At 41.8% G+C, this 19,080-nt stretch overlaps 2 protein-coding genes across 3 annotated transcripts in view; one reads left to right on the top strand and one right to left on the bottom strand.

Moving 5' to 3' along the window:
* The window catches only part of PPM1L (protein phosphatase, Mg2+/Mn2+ dependent 1L), a 217,595-nt gene extending 202,200 nt beyond the window's left edge, over nt 1–15,395 (top strand). For both annotated transcript variants that reach the window (XM_014520839.2, XM_006025683.3), the window contains one exon: nt 5,924–15,395. In XM_014520839.2, the coding sequence (XP_014376325.1) occupies nt 5,924–6,270 (347 nt within the window). In that variant the 3' untranslated portion in view covers nt 6,271–15,395. The remainder of the gene's footprint in view (nt 1–5,923) is intronic.
* A 1,402-nt stretch (nt 15,396–16,797) lies between these two features.
* B3GALNT1 (beta-1,3-N-acetylgalactosaminyltransferase 1 (globoside blood group)) lies at nt 16,798–17,523 on the bottom strand. Its single transcript, XM_006039513.2, is given in 3 exon segments — nt 16,798–16,929; nt 16,932–17,262; nt 17,264–17,523. Coding segments are annotated over 3 exon segments (723 nt in total).
* Nucleotides 17,524–19,080: the final 1,557 nt, after the last annotated feature.

Here is a 19,080-nt window from a genome sequence, read left to right as displayed (position 1 = left end):
TGGGCCGGGGGGGAGCCTGCGGCCCAGCGGCTCTGTGCAGTGCCTGCCCCAGCCCTGGCCCCTTGAGGGCAGCTGTGGGTGGGCAAGGCCAGGACCTGGGCAGGCTGAGGCAGCCGCGGTGGCTGTTCCCAGGCTCCAGGGGGCTCCCGCGGCCAGGCCTCTGCACTGGGCGCAGCTCTGCCCTGCCTGCACTGTGCCCAGTGTGCAGGGAGGTCGATCCCGGAGACGGAAGCCCCCGAGCCCAGCATCCTGCTCCAGCCAGGCAGCATCCCCACATGTGCAGGGTGGCTGCGGCCCATCCCTGAGGAGCTGCACGAGCTCCCCACGTCCTACCACGGGTGCCACTGGGCACCCCCGCCTGCCCGCCCACCACAGCTTGAGCCTGCAGAGCCCCAGGGCAGCCCCCACTTACCACCCAGCCCCACCTTCCTAAGGGCCCAGCTGGGCTGGCTTGCCTGCGGTGCCTCCCCCTACGCCACCCAGACCCTGTCCTGACTGCCCAGCCCCAGCACTCAGCACCTCAGTGCTGCCCTGGGTGGGACAGGGCATCTGCCTGCCTGGGCAGCTCCCTCCAGGGGCCAGCTGGGCTGGAGGGTGCAGCCTGGGAGCAAGGGACGCGGGCAGTAGAGCACAAACAGCATCCCTGCCTGCGTTCTTCCGGCTCCACCCTGGGCCCTGCCACGGCACTGGGACTTGTGGCTGCACAGGAGAGCCCGGAGCAGCAACTTTAAAAAAACCCCCAAAAAACCCAAATTTCTTTGCATGCCTCCTGGCGTGCCAGGAAAAATGTCTCCGTGTGCCACTAATGGCACGCGTGCTGGGGGTTGCCGACCCCTGCCTTAGCCAGACACTTTTACATAGTATTACACAGTTCTTGAGATTTTTAATATGTACAATCAATGTAACCTTGAGGCAGAGTAGTAACATGGTTGTTATCACTCTTTTTCTGTCACCTGATCATGAGGCTGTAACGCTAAGTCACTTAAAACAGTCATATTAACCTTGAACAGCAGGGTGCTGCAGGGTGCCAGGTAATATTAGCACTGTTAGGTGTGCAAACATGAATCACAATATAAACCTAGTTTTTTTAATAGGAATCCATAGTGTTAATAATATCCTGGACTATTGTCGCATTTTTTAGTTCTTTGCAACAGAAGAATTGCTCTATCATTTTTCTGTTGTCAAAAAAAAAAGTGAGAACTAAGAGCTGGCATTTTCCAAGGGATGACTCGAGTCTAAAAAGGTTGAGAACCACTTAGCTAGGCATTTTCTTCCTTATCAAATGGAATCGCAGAGATGCAAAAGCCACGTCATCTTGTTGCATTCCATTTTTCATCATTGCATTTCATCGCCGAGTGGCAATGTCACAGCCTGCACCCCATTTGTGGTACAGTTATGCAACTGCATAAGTGTTTTGCAGGATGAAAGTTTGCTTAAAGTTAAGTCCCCATTTCTGTAACTGAGAAGATATCCTTCAGAACGCAAGTCCAGTATCAACCAAGGCAGTGATGGCTTGCATGCTGTGGCAGACAGCCTAAAACCATGGCTCAGGGGAGACCTGCCTGGTGCATTTCAATGAGGTGTTAATAGTGAATTAATATCAACTGTTCTGTCACTTCTGGCTGCAGTGGTAGATTTTCATGGGGACTAACAGTGATGGTTGATTGTTGTAAGGGTGGTGGGGTGGGAAAAGAATTCAACTCCACCCCCTTCCTTATCACAGCCAGAAGTGAGAAGGAGATTTGTGGTGCCTCAAATCTCAACTGATTCCCAAAATAATCTTCCCCTGGCTTTCTGGGTATAAAAAGTCCCTGGCAACCTGACCTCCCACTTTCTCCTGATAGCCATGAAGTTAATTGCTTTGTACAAAAACCTGCTACACATTGAAAGCACAGACTTTGGAGATGTCCTGAAATAAAACAAGTGTAACACTGAAATAAAGAGCACAAGATCAGCCTCGGGAAAGACTAGGGCCTCTGGGATGCCATGTAAATCTGTGCTGTGTGGCAGACACCTGAGATCTAATGTGTAGCATAAGACATGGGGCCTTGGCCATAACTTTCAGGCAGAACAACAAAATTCTGCATTATCTTCCTCCTTTCACATCCCTGATTGCCATGCGTCTGCCCTTCATGGCAGCAGAGCAAAAGGAGGAATTCAGACATTCTCGTCTGCCGCAAGAGATCTCTGTGGTTTTGTCCTTTCCACATGTGTGCGTGGGAGGGAGAGAAACTCGGACTGCCATACTAGAAAGCTGTTTGCTCTGCATCACACATTAAATAGTATCTGATATGGGTCAAATGTGAAGTATCATATTAAGCATCTGCCTGAAAGAACCTGTTAGGCTTCTGAAGAGTCAAATCCCATCCCAGAGCTACAATGATCATCACTGATATAAATATACGGGTTTATCCAGGTCTGATTGTCCTGGGCTTTGACTTGCATTAAAGCAGGCGTAGGACAGGCAGCCTGGGTTAATACTTAAATTAACCCTCCTCCCAGCCCCCCTCCAATGTCATGGGTGGGGGGAAGGAATGTTATCTTAGATATTTCAAAGTTACTCGAAGTGGGATAATGGGCTTGTACTTCTGTAGGATCCCAGAATAAAAGGCTTTGTCCCAGGAGATATCTGGCATCTGTTTTTAGCCTAAGTTGCTTGTCTCTAGTGGGTTATGGAATAGAGAAAATCCCACACAACTTACTGATTCATTTTGATGCACTGGCTGGGGGAGTAGTTAGTTGATTGCACAATTTCACAATGATTGCACACTTAATTCATACAACACAATTTTATTTTAAAATTCTTTGCTACGCATATAACACTGCTTAGCTTTAAGAAATACCACAAACATTAAGAACACAATAACTACATATATCAAAAACAATGCTCCAAATGCACTTCTTTAAAACAATTACAATTCAAAGTTAAATTTGAATCAATACTATTATTTTCATAATATACTTACAATCCTAGAATTCCGAGAAGCCAAACACTTAAATATGGTTTCATTCCTCAGTAGTACAATTTAATGGTTTGGCCTCAGTAGTACAGTTCAATGGGCTTGCCTCAGCAATACAATTCAATGGGCTGGCCTCAATACTGATAGGACTAAGTCCCCTTCCTTCAGTCCCTTTCGGGTGCTCTGCAGCTTCAGCGTGAACTAAGAGATTCGTGTTCACGGAGAGGGTGGTTCAGGTGATCAGTCTGATCCGGCCTACACTTGCAATTCTTCCTTCGATATTCTGCAAGTGAGGTTACCTCCAAATTGGGACAGTAGGTTACAGTTTTTATTGAGTGAGTTGCCGTCTTGGGCCCCTTCTACCCAAACCTGTCCTACTCCCAAATTTGGGCTCAGATCTTACTTAACAGATTCTTTTGCTCAGTAATTAGTTTCTTTTGTTGATCATTTTAATTACTTTGAGGAATTTCCTTTCTTTCCAATCTTTTAAAAGGCTCCTAGGGTTTGATTTCTCGGAATGTGGGATGTTTGCTTACGGGTCATTTTTATGTTAACTTTGTTAAAGGCTAATGGGCAACTATTATAAGCATTCAAATATTACATTCAATATGACATTACTCACCTTGAACATCATGATACTGAGTTTTCCAAAGATCAAAATTCTGTGCTGTTGCCAAAAGCCTTACTTAAATTAATGACTCTCTGTCCCTGATGATAGCTAGAAATGCAGGCTGTTTGTGGGGTGTTTTGAATGAGAATTTTGAAGTGATCACTTTTAAAAAAAAGAAAACCTTGCTAGTAATGATATATACTGTATGATCTATCCAATCCTGTACAACATACTATGCCATGGAAATATTTCAGTCATTGCTTGACAAAGGCAGCAAAAACTCATTTTGTGTATGTAAGCGCTGGCTGTAAAACTGAAATAAGCAGGTCCGGTAAATCGCTTGCATTAGGTGTCTCCACAGTAGGTGGGATAGAAGAGATAGGCACTGCTCTGCTTCCATTATGGATGTATGGAGTGGTCCAAAATGGACTCTTTATTGCAGTCGGTTTTTCCCACCATCCCAGCACATACAGCATGACATTCTGAATTTAATTTCTTTTGTGGTTATGTTTTTAAAAGTGTTTCCTTGTTGTGGTTTTGCTCATGCAAAATAGATGCACTGGCCAAATGTATATTTTGAATGGCCTCTTGGTTGAATATCAACTGTAAAGGTGGTCAGGGTTTACTTGACTGTGTATTTGAAGGGGAATTTTAGGTACAATTTGACCATGGAGCAGAACTGTGCACTTCATAATATTAAACAGAGATTACAGACAGTGAAATTCATTCACAGATGTCTGAGATTTCTGAATAGAATAGCCCAGTGCACCTATTCATGTCTCAGATACTCGTATAAAAAAAAGTTTTGCTTGTAGTGATGTTCAGTACATTCAAATTGATTTTCAGTACATTCATTTTCAGGCTTTAACCAAGAATTATCTAATCATTAAATACAGTGCAGTTTCAGACAGAAGCAGATGTAGTTCAAAGATTAGGTCATCCAACTGGGAACAGAAATACTCCATGGGCACCTATACACGTGCCTGACCCCTGCTCTGACACATTCTAATTAGAACACATTGGGAGTAGACTCAATTAACTGAGTTGGCTGTAGCATGTTAATTAGCATGCTCTAGCAGCCTTTGCTTTATGTGTATTCAGCCTCCCCTCTCTTCAAATGATGGCAGGGATGCTTCAACTAAAGCTCATCGAATGCGCTTTAAAGCACCCCCACTACCATTTTGAAGTGCAGGACACTGAATATCCGAGAGGTTGCTGGCACTTTAATTAAAGCTGCTTCCTAGAGCCAATCTAATTAAAGCGCCATCTCGCCCACCCCAGAGCAGGTGTAAAGATGCCCCATGTGACACAGAAGACCAAGCACGCAAGCCTGAGTAATCACAAATAATAATATTTATGGCAAATTCATAACTTAACATTTACTTGCACAGCAAAATCTCTTCTGATCATTTCAAATAAATTTATATTACACACGCACTTTAGTACACAATTTGTAGATAGGAAAAAAAATCGAAATTTGCAAGATTTTTGCTATTTTCTTTCCATTCATCTGGAAACCACGGTGAAGACAAACTGTCTGTATTTGACTGATTTAAAATTGTTTTCTTGTCTAAAACATTTTCATACCTCTAATACTCATTTTTTATCATTTCATGATTGTGAACCCACTGCAAATTGTAATACTTAAATATATCGTATTCAGCTTGAAGAGTCCTTAGCACTGAGTATAGCACTGCCTTTGTACCAGGCGATCAACTCTAATACTAGTATGCTGTGTGCTGAAGAAGAAGTCTCTGATTGTTGTTTTTGCAGAGGTTTTTTGGTCAATTCTTATTATTCATCCAAGACATCTTGATTGAGTTAGCTATAAATGCTGTGTACATGTTCTTTCCTTGCTTCATGCCCCAGAGTGAGATTTTAGTCTTGCTGCACTGCACGTTCAGTATTGTTTTCCCTTCATAGATCTTCCCAAATGAAACAGAGAAACCTGTTTTTGAATTGTACAGAAGAAAAGCTTTACTAAAACAAGGCTATAGTCTTTTAGTGTATTGTCATAGCACTGGCATAAGGTTTACTGCAAGATAAATTGCCTAACACAAGGGAGACTTATCTCTGAGCTCAGCAGTTTGTCAGTCTCTTTGGGGAAGTAAAAACACAAAGCTGTGCTTGAAAGACTGGCCAGTTGTGATTTTCTTTCAAGCATTCCCCTAGTTTGGACAAACGTGCAAACACAATCCAGTGCCTCACTGCAGTACTTTGATGTATACCTTTCTTCAGGTATCTCCACCTCTTTGACATATGTATTATTTATGCTTAGGAATATCTCATAATGAGTATTAGAGTTGATTTGGCAGAAGAGAAGAAGTTTAACAGAGTTTGTGTTTCTTTTCAGGTGGCTTCATCAGCTTCAATGGCTCCTGGCGTGTTCAGGGGATCCTGGCCATGTCCCGCTCCTTAGGAGATTATCCTCTAAAAAATCTCAATGTTGTTATCCCTGATCCAGATATCCTGACCTTTGATTTGGACAAGCTACAGCCAGAGTTCATGATCTTGGCATCTGATGGCCTGTGGGATGCATTCAGCAATGAAGAAGCTGTCCGATTCATCAAGGAACGCTTGGATGAACCCCATTTCGGTGCCAAGAGTATAGTTCTACAGTCATTTTACAGAGGATGTCCTGATAACATAACAGTTATGGTGGTGAAGTTCAGGAATAGCAGCAAAACAGAAGAACAGTGAACTCCCAACAGTTCTTTGCTTCTTCTCTGATAAACTTAAAACAAACTCTTACATTTTAATGTAGTAGAAAGTTCTAGTAATTATCATTAGGATTTTATGCAGAAGGGATAGAAAAGACCCTTCTGGTCTCTGTTCTTTGCTGAACAGAAGGAGCAATACAGCAGATATGTTTTGAATTATATGAATTAAGTTTTTCACATCTTCCTGCTTCCCATGACCTGTTGCTTCTGAGAAATGAATTTTAATCTTCTATTTCAAGGGTTAAAAATTCCTGCTTAGGTTTTGTCAAATACAAATCATTTCTTAACTTTAATTTTAATAGCTGAAGCTGCATTCAGATTTGCACTGTGAGGGCAGGCAGTGCTGCTTCTGCTCCAATAGCGATAGGAATTACACTGCTTTTCACCCATAGATGTAACTGCCTTCAGTGTCATTCTCTCTAGTGCTTCCAGTCTCTGTTTTTCTAACCTGCAGCGATGGTAGAGCGTTAGATTGGAGAGGATTTCTAATTAGTAGTCTGTCTTTCATATGAAGAAGAAAAAAAGAGCCAAATATGAGCCTGTCAGCACAGAACAGGCCCACCCTGCTCATTTTTTCCATAGTTAAATATACCCTTTCTATCACATGACTAGGAACAAGCTATTGAACTTCTTGCACCCACATGTTTATTCGGGCTGTGGATGACTTTAATAACACTTCATCTATGTCATCCTGGATTCACACCAGCAGATGTTAAACTCCATCAAACTACTCTGTGGACTAATGCCTTCACTATTCAGGAAACTAGCTCTTTCATTGTAGAAGAATGCCAAACGCCCCTGGCTTCTGTTTGGTTTTTTTTTACTATTTTTCATAAGTCAGAAGAGAAAATAAGGCAAGATGATTTCAGTATAGCTTAAGATGGGAATATCTTTAGTCAATGTTGGGAAAACCAGGGAAGGCAGTGTTTCATGGCATTGGGTGAAGTATGCTCTTGCTGCAAACAATTTTTCAGTAATATCCATCAGTTCAAAATCCATCAAGGAGGCTTATATGTGACTTAGTGTTCAACCTCATATGCTGTAGCTGTACCGTAAATTATTGGGGCTAGGAGAGAAACATTCTCTAAATGGGAATTTTTTCCTATGTCTGATTTCAAAATGAAATTGTAAATTGGAATCTAGCTAATGTAAACTTCATTATAGGTAATGACCTTCCAAATCTGATCTAGATCTGCTAATTTTTATGTATTATCTGATTGCTTCATCATCCAGTAATCTGGAGGCAGTAGTAGCGAAGAGAGTATTGGTAGTGTATGACAGTACACCAGAGCTGGAGCCTGAACTAGCGATTGGTCTGTGTGTATTAAAGACTTTTGGTGGGGCAGGGGACAAGGGGGCAGAGGAGAAACTATACCTGCTTGGCTGGGTTACCTGTAAGTGTGATTTTACACTGCATTGTATTAAGATATGATATGGGGACTCCTTTCACCAATTACTTCATTCTGGGCAAGCCCCTGAGATTTCTTCTCTGCAGGACATGACAAGGTGTGCTCAGCATTTGGTGTCCAGAGCTTAGTCAGTGACATTATTATGTTAATTAATATCTTTGTTTCTTTGGCAAAAGTATAGGTCTACTTAGTCTGCAAGTTCTCTTGGTCTCACCATTATCCACAGACAGAGGAGAGCAGACTCTGAGTAAGTGCCTTACTTGTCCCTGAGACAGTAGCTCTGTTGTGGGTTCTGTTGAGCAGGTTTCGGTCAGTAACACCAGAACATAACTGTTTTTTTGCTGTACCTCTAAAAGAATAGCTGCCAAGTTCCTTTCATTTCTTCCCCTAAATGATCCCTTTCTTAAAACCTTAGAATTTAAGACCCAAAAGAATCTAATTAATCTAATACCATCAAGTATATAAAGGCAGATTTCAGTTGTTGACGACCAATCCTGTTCTGGGCCAGTCCCCTTAAACTGTTCAGCTGGTTAACCTGCAAGTTTTTTTTTGTCCTAAACATGCTGTGACCTTCCAGGTCAGCCCTCTTCCTTCTGCCTTGAAACTGCCAAAACAGGGCTTGGTTGAAGGCTGGTTATCTAGCACACTTGGAACAGGTAAATCCACTTTCTTACTGTACCATTTGTGCTGGCAGTAATTGTCCCCACTCCAGGACTCCCACGTTCTCTATTCCATCTGGCTACTTACTCAGACTGTCCAGCACAGGTGTTGTGTACCAATATAAACCAGTTAGGATTTATGATTTCTAAGTTCAGTCTAGTTTGCACAATAGGTACACGTACTTTCTAGCAGCTTTCTTCCACCTGGAACACCAGATTTTCTTTGTAATTAATAGGAAATGTGCAGTACAACCATTGGAAAAGTGTGCATCCAGCTTCATGTATTATATTGGGACCTCGTCCAGATGGTTATTTCACTGAAAGATTTAATTACAACATCTAACTATTCTGTAAAGAAAAAAAATAGTTTAATTCAGTGGATTGTTAATTGTAGCTTTACAGTCAGGTTGAGGTGTGGTAAGTGACTGCAGTAAAATCCAGTTAAATTTCTCTTAAAGGTTTTCCAGGCTAGAACACTGTGAAATGATGCAAGAGTGGTGTTGGGGTTTCACAACGGTGATTTTTTTAGTGTGGAAACCTCTACATTGGTAGAGCAGCAGTTTGCAAACTATAGCTCAGGGAGCGTTTGCTGGTCACAGGGTGCTGCCTTTGCTTTCCCTTTTACAGCTGCTGTGACAGGCATAACGCTCGTCCTTGTAAGAAACGGTCTGGCTGCTTGTAGAAACAGCTGTTTTGGGAGAAGTGTGTCATATCTAGAGGTTTGCTAAAGGACAACTGTAGGGAAAACTGGATTTTCTCAGCCTATAACTACACTTCTGTGGTAACAAATCTGCATACTGAAGACTAGAGGGGAAGTCTTTCACATGCATATTTAGAGAGCTGGGACTGGGACCCAGACTTGTTACATATTGTTTTTTATCACTTGCGGTAGAGTAAATTGCTTATAGTTGGTATGAAGCCCCACTTTATAGATGGACCAGTAGAGGGCAATAAAACTCAAGCAAATTACCTCAAAGCCAAGCTCTACAGGAGTGCAGCTGCCTGCTCTGCAGTGCCCAGAGCTGTGTTCAGAGCCCAGGGAAAGGAAACTTACTGTACATGCACAAATGCACCGAGTACCAGAGTTTGCCATAGGGAAGTTGTGGGGTGGTGAGTGGGAGGCAAGTAGGAGAATCCGCCAGACCAACCAACTTGCTCTAGCAATGGGCCAAACTTTGAGAAGCCTCCTAGTGGCGTGCAGGACAGCTTTGCAGGTGGTAGCCACATGGATCCTCACTTTCAGCTAAAACTCTAACCTATCCTCACAGATAGGCTCCTAGTGCAATCAGTGGGGCCCAAGGTATATATTACAGTAGTTTCCTGTCTCCTTCAAGGGACTGTTCCCAGTAAGGTGAAAGCCATCTGCTTATTGAAAGTGTATGTTCTCCTTTAGCACATGTGGAAGAAGCAGCCATTTTAATGATGACATTCTCCCTAGTGCAGAAGGCCAGTGCAAGCCCACAGCACAGAAGTGAATCGCATGCTAGGGAGGAAGTGGATCGGTGTCCACTGACTGTGCTTCTTGCACACATGTATCCAGGGCTCACTATGAGAACCCCCAGGGAATTAATTCAGCTGCCAAAAAAAGGGGTTTGAGGAACTGTTTTGCATCAAGGGCGGAGTCATTATTTTGTTCTGCATCCCTGTGCCCCGGTGTGCTTTTTTCTAGCATCAGTGAATGCACTTGAAGCAACGTAACTTAACGTTTGGTATTTGTGCAACTTGTTCAGGCCACTGTGGTCATGCATGGAAAAATACAGGTTTTGCAGCTAGTCTCAGGGGCAGCAGCATCTGCTGCTTCATTTTGTACATCATCTCTTTTTTTTGTAACATGCAGTGTTGATACGCTAGATATGCTTATTCCACTTCACTGCAGGGGGATGGACTGGCTGAGATCTTGTGGTCCTTTCCAGCCCCACATGTCTACAGCTAAGCACAAAAGTTAAAATGAGAAGTCCCTGGGAATTAAAATGCTAGGGAAGAGAAACGACTTACAAAAAGCATTAAAAGGGAGGGATGGTCCAACTCCTTTGGACACCAATGAATGATTGGCTGTTGATTTCAGCAGAGATGAGATTAGTCCTAGAAGCAGTTAGGTTATTGTTTATATACTGATTATATCTGTTGTTATGGGACCCTAGTAGTGATAGATTTGAGATTCAGTGTTCAATCTATAGCAAAGCAAAACAATGATGTTGTTGAATCAGAAGTTAGTTGTGCTTCTCTTTCGATGAATTGAGCCAGCTTGAAGGTAATAATGGGTTTGCTAAATCACTGCTAACTCTGCATTATAGAAGTACAAGGGTTGCCTTGTGTTTCTGCCCTTTGCACTGAACCTAACACCTCTGCACTGAACTTTAAGAGGATCTTGGTGGTATTCCTGGTACTTATTTTACATGGAGAGGAGAAAACATTTGGGTATATACCCATGTAGTTCTTTCAGTCATCCTTTTTCTGAAATACCAGGTAAGACTGTTTGCAAAATCAGGACCTTTAAAACATGTTTTGGACAATGAGGGGGCTGGGCTGGGCTGGGTTCTATTAAAGCTACAGGCGAATTCAGCTATTAAATATTATTGCTGGCTTGAGGTTTAGCAACTAGTAGTTGGGCAGCTGTCTTAGGTGTTGTTAATAAATAATTACCTTTCCAAATCTCAGGACTTGTATCTATATTAGGATATTAAATTCTGAATTAAGCATATGGATTTGTATTTGGAATTAGTAAATTTTATTTATCTGGCACTGAAAGGCTTAAGTTCTGCAGCTGTTTCAAATACAGCTATTTTCAGTAAAGTTAGTATTGAATGCTGAAGTTTGAGTTATAGACGGAAAAGATAATTGCCTGTGTTTACAATGTCTAGGTTCTGACAGCCGTAACCTGTTGAGTTTCCAAGAGTTGCAGTAGAAGCTTAGACATTCAGTCCAGTTTGTTTCAATACTATTAATTCAATATGAGCAGTTTGTTATGAGGTGGTGCTTTAGAAATCTAAATGCAGTGTTTATGCAAGCTTTATGTGATAGATGCATCTCCACTGCAAACAAGTAGGATTGCAACATGTTTGGACACCCTTCTAGCTTTAATCTTGCTTAACAAGTGCAGATGTGGTGGCAAGGGCTCAGTGTGGTTTGGCAAACTGAACAAATGCATAGGTTCCCAGCAGGCTCAATGAGCTTCAGCCACCATCTCTTTGCAGCCGTAAAGCATGTGAAGCCAGCATGCATATGCCTGCGTGTGCAGCAGTCACATCTCCAGCTGCCTTGTGGGCTCGCTTCTTGGAATCCTAGAGTGGCTGTGCAAAAACGTCAGTGCCAGAGCTGACATACAGGGCATGTGTGTGTGATTGAGCCTCTCTCTCTCCAGCAAGAAAACCAAAATGTTTCAGCCAGAGTTTGGGATCTAAAGATGTTCCATACTGTGCGTCTGGGTTGAGTTTTGTTCTATACTGAATCCATTCGACTCACTTTGACAAACTGCTCCTACCTGTATATAATCCAAGTGAAATATTGACCATGGTTTAACAAGGCAGATTTGCCAGTGATACCTTGTGCTCATCCAATTTCATGGGCTTTCCTTTTAAATGCTAAATTATAAAAAAGAGTCTTGGAGTTGCTTGTGGTTTCCATGCAGCTGTGCTTGTAGTGCAGTGCAGCAAGAACCAGGATGGAGAAAACAAGCTTTCAAAACTTGAACGCAGGGAACAGCCTTGCACTCTGGCTCTGCTTCTCAGAAGCAGTGATTGGTAGAAAGAGGAAATCATGAAAGTCCCAAGAGTATGTAAAGAGGCACCCTAAAAGATCAGTACCAGGGTCCCATTCCCCTGCTGTGCCATCTAAAAGCAGAGCAATGTCAAAGCAACCAGTCATAAAGAAAGACCACTTCAGTGCATTATTATGTTGCTACATCACATTATCAAAGATCCTTTTATCTTGTTATTTACAATGGGTTTTTTTAGCTAAATGCATTTTTAAGGTTAAATGTTTTATTGCAAAACACTGTATTTCCCCATCCCGTCACAGAAAGCCACAGACAAAGCACTGGTGAGAGCACAGATAGGCCAGCTTTTCCATTTTTTGCTTAGATTGGATAGTGATTGTGAGAGACATCTACAAACTACTGACACCCAACAGGAACTATAAAAAAATTATTAGATAGGGTCACATCTGTGTGGATTACAGAAAACTACATGATCACTGCCACAAAACTAGAGATGCACTGAAACATGAGATGATGCAAGCCACAAGAGTAAGCCTCAGCTAGGCCTCCTTTATTCCACTTACAATTTCAAATGTTTTACTGCAGTTATTGGTACTTATTTTAAGGCAAATTAAGTTCCAAAATTAGTTGTATTCTCTTGCTTGAAATTTAGAAAAATCCTTTCCTTAACCAGGCCTCTATACAAAAACTCTCTCAAAGAAACAGTCTGAAAACCACATGATCCCCATTACCTTTATCATTTTCAGTGGCCCAACTTGTATTCACTGTTAGAAAAATGGAACTTGCTAAACAAGGGAATTAGAGTAAAGGAAAAAAAAAAACCCCAGCCACGCCTCATTTGGGGATGCGTCCCTACAGCACACACACAATACTTGTAAACAAATATGGTTGTCAGCTCCGAGGTGTGGTTGGTTTGTTTTTTTACTAGCTTACATGACCAATCCAGCCTGCCAAAAAAACACTTTTCAAATCTCTCCTTCCTCCTTTCAGAATTTCTGCTTTAGGGGGGAAATTTAGCTCTTACTGTTTCTTTAAGGAACCAAAACTGCAATTTTTACTTATTCATCCTGTTGAGTTGAGTAAGAAATTTGGATGGCAGCACTTGGTTCCAAGTTTGCAATGTCGGGGTTTATATTAATGCCATAGACAATAAACTGTCCCATGTATGCATGAGGAATTCAAGGTCATCTTGTTTGGTTTACCCTCAATTTCTAGTTTGAGGGTGGCTCATAAAGAGTGCATTATGTACATTATGTACAGAAACGTCTTTAAAACATAATAAAGTTAATTCTAAATGGTTCAAACTTTTAAAAAGTGGTTGAGTATACAAAAATAGGACAAGACACAGACAATTTGTAAATACTGTACATTCTTTTTGCTGCTTGTATTGGACTAATATCAGATGTAAAGCAATTTACAGGCAAAGAATATAGTCAGTGATTTTTGTTTGTTAGAAGATCATTCTGCAGTGCATCTAGTCAGTCTAGGAACATTTCTATAATCAGCTAATAACAGCAGAAACATCTGAACACATCAACCCAAAAACACTTCTGGAAAAATATACAGGTGAGAATTCCCGTCTTTAATTTTACGCACTGCTTCCTACGCAGCAGCATAGACTTCTGAACATAGCTGTGTTGGTCTGAGGACACAGGCAGACAAGGTTCTTTGGCTAAATGTGATATCTTTTGTTAGATCAACTAAATAGTTGGAAAAAATGTTCTCAAGCTTGTTAAGAGCAATTTTTCCAACCATTTAGTTGATCTAATGAAAGAATCAGTTTAAGGCATTTTTGTCTTGTTGCCATGTTTTTCTGAATGAATGTGGTACAGTGACCCATGTAGCCTAGAAGGAACTTAGTTTTGTCTCAGTCAGGTTCTTAATGAAGGCTATATGAAAAAAAACGAGTCCGATATTTACACTTACTTCTTATCAAAGCAGCCTAAGCAGACATTCAAGTAGTTTGGACCCAAATTATGACCTATATTGACATGCTGATTATGTGACAGTATAAATTCATGATATTTTTTTTTAATGGTCAACATTTCTGCTGAAGTTATATAGTAACTTTATAATCCACTTGGTGCTGAGGAGTAAGTTAAAATCCAGATCCAAATTAGAATTTAGAGGTGGATGAAAAGCAGGAAAAATGTTTAAAATTATTATGTCAGTTTTTTTACATAACTGGTCATGTCACTTTACATTCCACTTTCAAGTGAGACAAACTGTAAAGTCTATTGTGAAGGTAAAACTCCTGTGATCAGTGTTTCTCAACCTACCCGTGTCAAATTCCACAAGTCCCTTGCTTGAAGAAAGTGAGATTACGTTGCCTGGGTCCAGTTCTCTTACTGTCACATCCTATTTTCTCAGCTGCAGCAATGTCTCTCTTTATATTCAAGTTTTGTGAAGATGTTCAAGCATTTTAGGAAAGCAGTAGTAGTAACCACTGCCAAACCACTGTAGTTCCAGTGTTCATATGACAGTTATTGACTACTGTTGAGTAAAAAAAGATTCCTATTAATGGTAGGTTTAAAATAAAAAGCACTTTTGGGAAGGCATCTGTAATTCTCTCTTCCCAATCATAGAACAAGCTGATATCTACAAGCTCATCAGGTCTCTCCTGATCCTTCACTATCTGCTCAAAGTAATTAAAAAAAAAAAAAAAAATTTAAAAAAACCCTGAAATCACACAAACTGTTCCTAGAAGTTTATGAATGGTTGCATTTTAATAGCTATTTCTAGGATTGCAATAGCACTCCCTACCTTATTAAAATAATTTCTCTTTAGAATTTTATTAAAGGAAGCTAATTTAAAATACAGACTTTTAGCACAAGTTCTTTCTGATATTGGACTCTGTAACTGGTGGTTGTTTACACAATTTTCTCCCCTAAGTTTTTACTTCTACAATTAACATGTCCTAAGAGTCTCTCATTAAGCCATGTACAGTTATTCAGAGAAATCAATATACAACACTGACCATAATTCACAATACAAGAACATGGTGAAACCTCATTCGTGATAGTAGCAGAGGTTTCTGTACCTATTCTACATTTGTCTCTAAGAGACGATTTGAAAGACAGCCAAATGTAAATATTTCATAACATATTAGCTATAGTGCAACTAAAGTAAAGTGGCAGTGCTCTGTCATTCTAGATGTACAGTACATAAACTATGGTATCTTCAGTATGTAGTAATGTGTCGAGAATAATAAATGTGTTAATGCAGATTCTGTATTGTTGTCTACCACAAGTGTAAACTACTGAAAACCTGGCCTTGCTGATACAAGACAAAAATAAAGTAAAACTGCCTGTCTTTATATTACAGAATTGCTTTTGTTTTCTTTTGTTAAGATTCCTCTTTGGAAGTGTCATTTCTACATTTTTTTATTTTGAATTATAAAACAAATTAATCATTCTAGAAATAGAATCCAACATCTGCATTTCTGCCAGCAACCTAAGCTGGTCAGCCTTGAAGCCACTTTTGTTGCTTATTTTCCCAGCATGGATTCTGAGGCCGCATCCAGATGAGTGCAAACATTTGTTTCCCCAGGGACAAGCAGCAGCAGCAGCACACCTTGTGCTGCTGCTACCTGTCCCCAGGGAATGCCCATACCATGCGGGCTCCAGCTCATGGCAGGTTACCCCTGGTGTGGTTGGAGAGCCTGGGGCTAGCAACTGTGCTGGGTGCCTTACCTGGGGTCCTGGGAGCCTCTGGGAGCTGCAGCCACAGCTCTCCTGCAGCTGGGAGCATGGCTCCAGCTGGCCAAGCTCCAGTTTTGCATGAGGTGCTGCCACTATGTACACCACCCTGCTTTTTTTTTGGTGTGGGTTTTTTTGACCCTCAGATCTCCGGTGACATCCCAGGGTCAAAAAAACCCACACCTGGTGCTGTAAGATAGCAATGCAGGGAGCACCTGCATGTGTCATGTATGGCACTGTAGACTGATTTGGGTGCCACGTACCACACATCTGCGCTCGTCTGGACACAGCCTGACAGGTGAAAGGATTTTGTCATGTTACAAATATAAAGTAACTTCACTAAATGAACTAAGGAGACTCTAGATCTACTCCAGTGCAACTGAGGTTTGATTCTAACTTTCTGTTTAAGAGTCAGAATGCCCAACTCCTAAACAGCACTCCTGTTTTCAGAAATGCAGGTTAAAAGGAGTTATTAGGGCTGAATGGATTAAACTAAGAAAACAGCTTTAAATTTAGTATGTGCAGAAGATGAGATCTGTGTCCTGAAATGGTCTGACTATCTGTTAAAAAGAGAAACAGACTGTAGTTGGGTCTAGGGTCTAACTTTGTCCAAAGTTTTCACAGTCACTTTTTCAGGAAGGGACAATGGCTGCTTCTTGGTGTACCACAAAACCCAGGAGGGAAAAGTTCTAGGGAGGAAGCAGCAGGTGCTAATTGCAGCCCCCTGTTATGAGATGAGTCAGTGGGTGGAGCTGGGAGAAGATTACTTGCAACATTATCTCCACAGTTCAGTTATCTTTCCTCAGACAATTGCCATTTCACAGTTTTGCAAACCTCATCTTCAGTACTTTCTACGTCATTCAAATCAATGGGGAGCCACCAGATTTAGAGAGAATATTACAAGCTAACATAGGATCAATGACAGGTAAGTGAAGTGTTGGTCAGTAACTGTTGCCAAAACCTGCTTATTTAATTTGAAGATGCACTGTGCACTGCAATCAGGTGTCTATAGTTACAGATGTAAAGTTAATTTTGTATTAAAAAAAAGAGTTGTATGTCATCAGGAATATGGACGTGAACTTTTAATATAGTTAAGGAAATGCCAACGTAACCATCTTCAAACTTTACGGGTTTGACATGACCCATCATTTTTTTTATATCCTCTGACCTAGCTTCTCATATAGTATGTAGCCAAGTTCACTACAGTAAGGGGGATACACCTTAAATAGATACTCATCATGAGAGAGGTATAGTTTTCTGTAAAGCCATCTGTAGGAAAAGTTATCAATTAGAAGATAACCAGTGAAAAAGTCATCTGAGGGATGTAGTCTTAAAAGAGACTACTAAGTTGCCAGCATTGATGAAGACAACAAGATCACCTTCATGAGGAATCTAGTGTTCAGACAAAATTCAGACATCCATCTAAGTGCCATGATTGTTTTCAGGGTAAGGTTGTCCATAAAATATTGACAGATTATGCCACTATATGCCTTCATCTTCTACTGATATTGCTGCTGACCTGTCTTCTCTTTCAGTTTCTTGGTCTATTAAGAACATTATTAGAACCTGCTGTCACCATCAGGATTTTTGAACCCTCTATGTTATTCTACTGGCTTGCCTTTCTCCCATCTGCATAGGCCTTGGAGGTACCAAAATAACAAAAAATAGATTTATATTTTTACATTTCAAACTCTCCTGCAGTGTGAAGAGAAAGTTCTGTTTACAAAATGATTCATATTCATAGAAATACATCAATTTTGTGTGTTCCTTCCCAGCACTGGAAGGAAGCATCACATACCATGTCACTAGTATGACAGAGTGACAGTGCCAAAAAACCTCCATTTTAAGTATTTCATAGACATATTAATCAGAAGCAATTGCAAGATAAATTAATCTGCAACAGAGCTTCAAGGACTTTAAAAAATCCTGAGTTACAAGCTTTGGGAACCAACTTCCTGCTGGAAGAAACACAGATAGAAAAAGCAATAGGTTAAGAATTCAGGTTTTTGTATATGTCCATGTCTGTCTCCCAAGGTAGACAAAAACATAGCACAATATCATGACGTTAAAAGGAGAAAAGTCGTACTCATGTGGCTAGCTCTGTTATATCTGAATGAGTATCTTGAAGTATCTATATCTATATATCAGTATCTATATCTGAGTGAGTATCTGGACGAGTGCGTCCAGATGAGCCCACATGTGCTTCTTGCAGCGTCTCAAAGGGGATGCAAGAGACGCATGCAGGAATAAGAAAATGTTCCCAGCACTGCACATTTGCAGCATGGGGGCAAAATTATACCCCTGAATATCCAGGGTCAAAAAAAGCCCACACAGAAGAAAAGCGGGGCAACCGGAGGCTGTGTCTTCCATAGAGACGCTCCATTGAGATGCCCATGAAGGCAGGCAGTGTGCCAGCAGCAGGGAGCTGGACCCAGGCTTCACTGCTGGTAAGTAAGGGGTCAGGTGGCTGGAGAAGGGGGGAGGGGACCATGGGGGGGGCCCCCCGCCGGCTCCGCCTGCCCAGCCCCACCCCCTGTCTGCACCCAGAGCCCCGCATCCCTTCCCTGCCTGGTTCCACCTCCCACCTGCCCCCCAAGCCCTCCCGATCCCTTCCCTGTCCCTCCCCCACCCCAGCATTGGGAAACAGAAGAAAAAAAACAAACCTAGCAGTTTGAGCTGCCGTCAAGGTCACTGGGGCCCTGCCCGCACAGTGCAGCCCCAGCCCGGGCCCTGTGCACAGCCCCAGTCGCCCCAGCCCAGGCCCTGCTGCCCCTGCGCTGCCTGCGGGGGGCTCTGCCAGGAGGCCCCAGAGCCCCCACAGCCCCTGCTTGGTGAGTAGATGCTTTTTTTTTCTTTTAAGTCCCTGTGGGGGGCAGCAAAATATATATTCATTAATCCATTACACATGTATTTACAATTCATTATGATAGAGACACTGGTAGTCTTCCAAATTGCTTTAACATTGTAGATATATCAATAAAACACTGCCTAACTGATTTCTATCTCTGTCTCACTCTCTTTCTCTCTCTTTATAGTGGTCTTTTGCTTTACTTGTGGAGGAACATGGATTTTGGGGTATTTTATAGAGTGACTTTGGGATTTTTTTATCAAGGATTTTTCAGTTTTCGAATAGGGAACACCAGAATTACTGCTAGGGAGGCCAGTGGCAGGACCCTGCCTGCTCAGAGCTGGCACCTTGGACCCAGCTGGCTGTGGCTGACCTCCTGGACAACTGGGACCAAGAGGACATGCTTTGACAGTTCAAAGCAGGCCACCACTCTCGGAACATCTTCCGGGGGATAGCTGTCC

Source organism: Alligator sinensis, unplaced genomic scaffold (assembly GCF_000455745.1).
Source record: "Alligator sinensis unplaced genomic scaffold, ASM45574v1 scaffold869_1, whole genome shotgun sequence".
Taxonomy (NCBI): Eukaryota; Metazoa; Chordata; order Crocodylia; family Alligatoridae; genus Alligator; species Alligator sinensis.
This window is presented reverse-complemented; position numbering and strand designations above follow the sequence as displayed.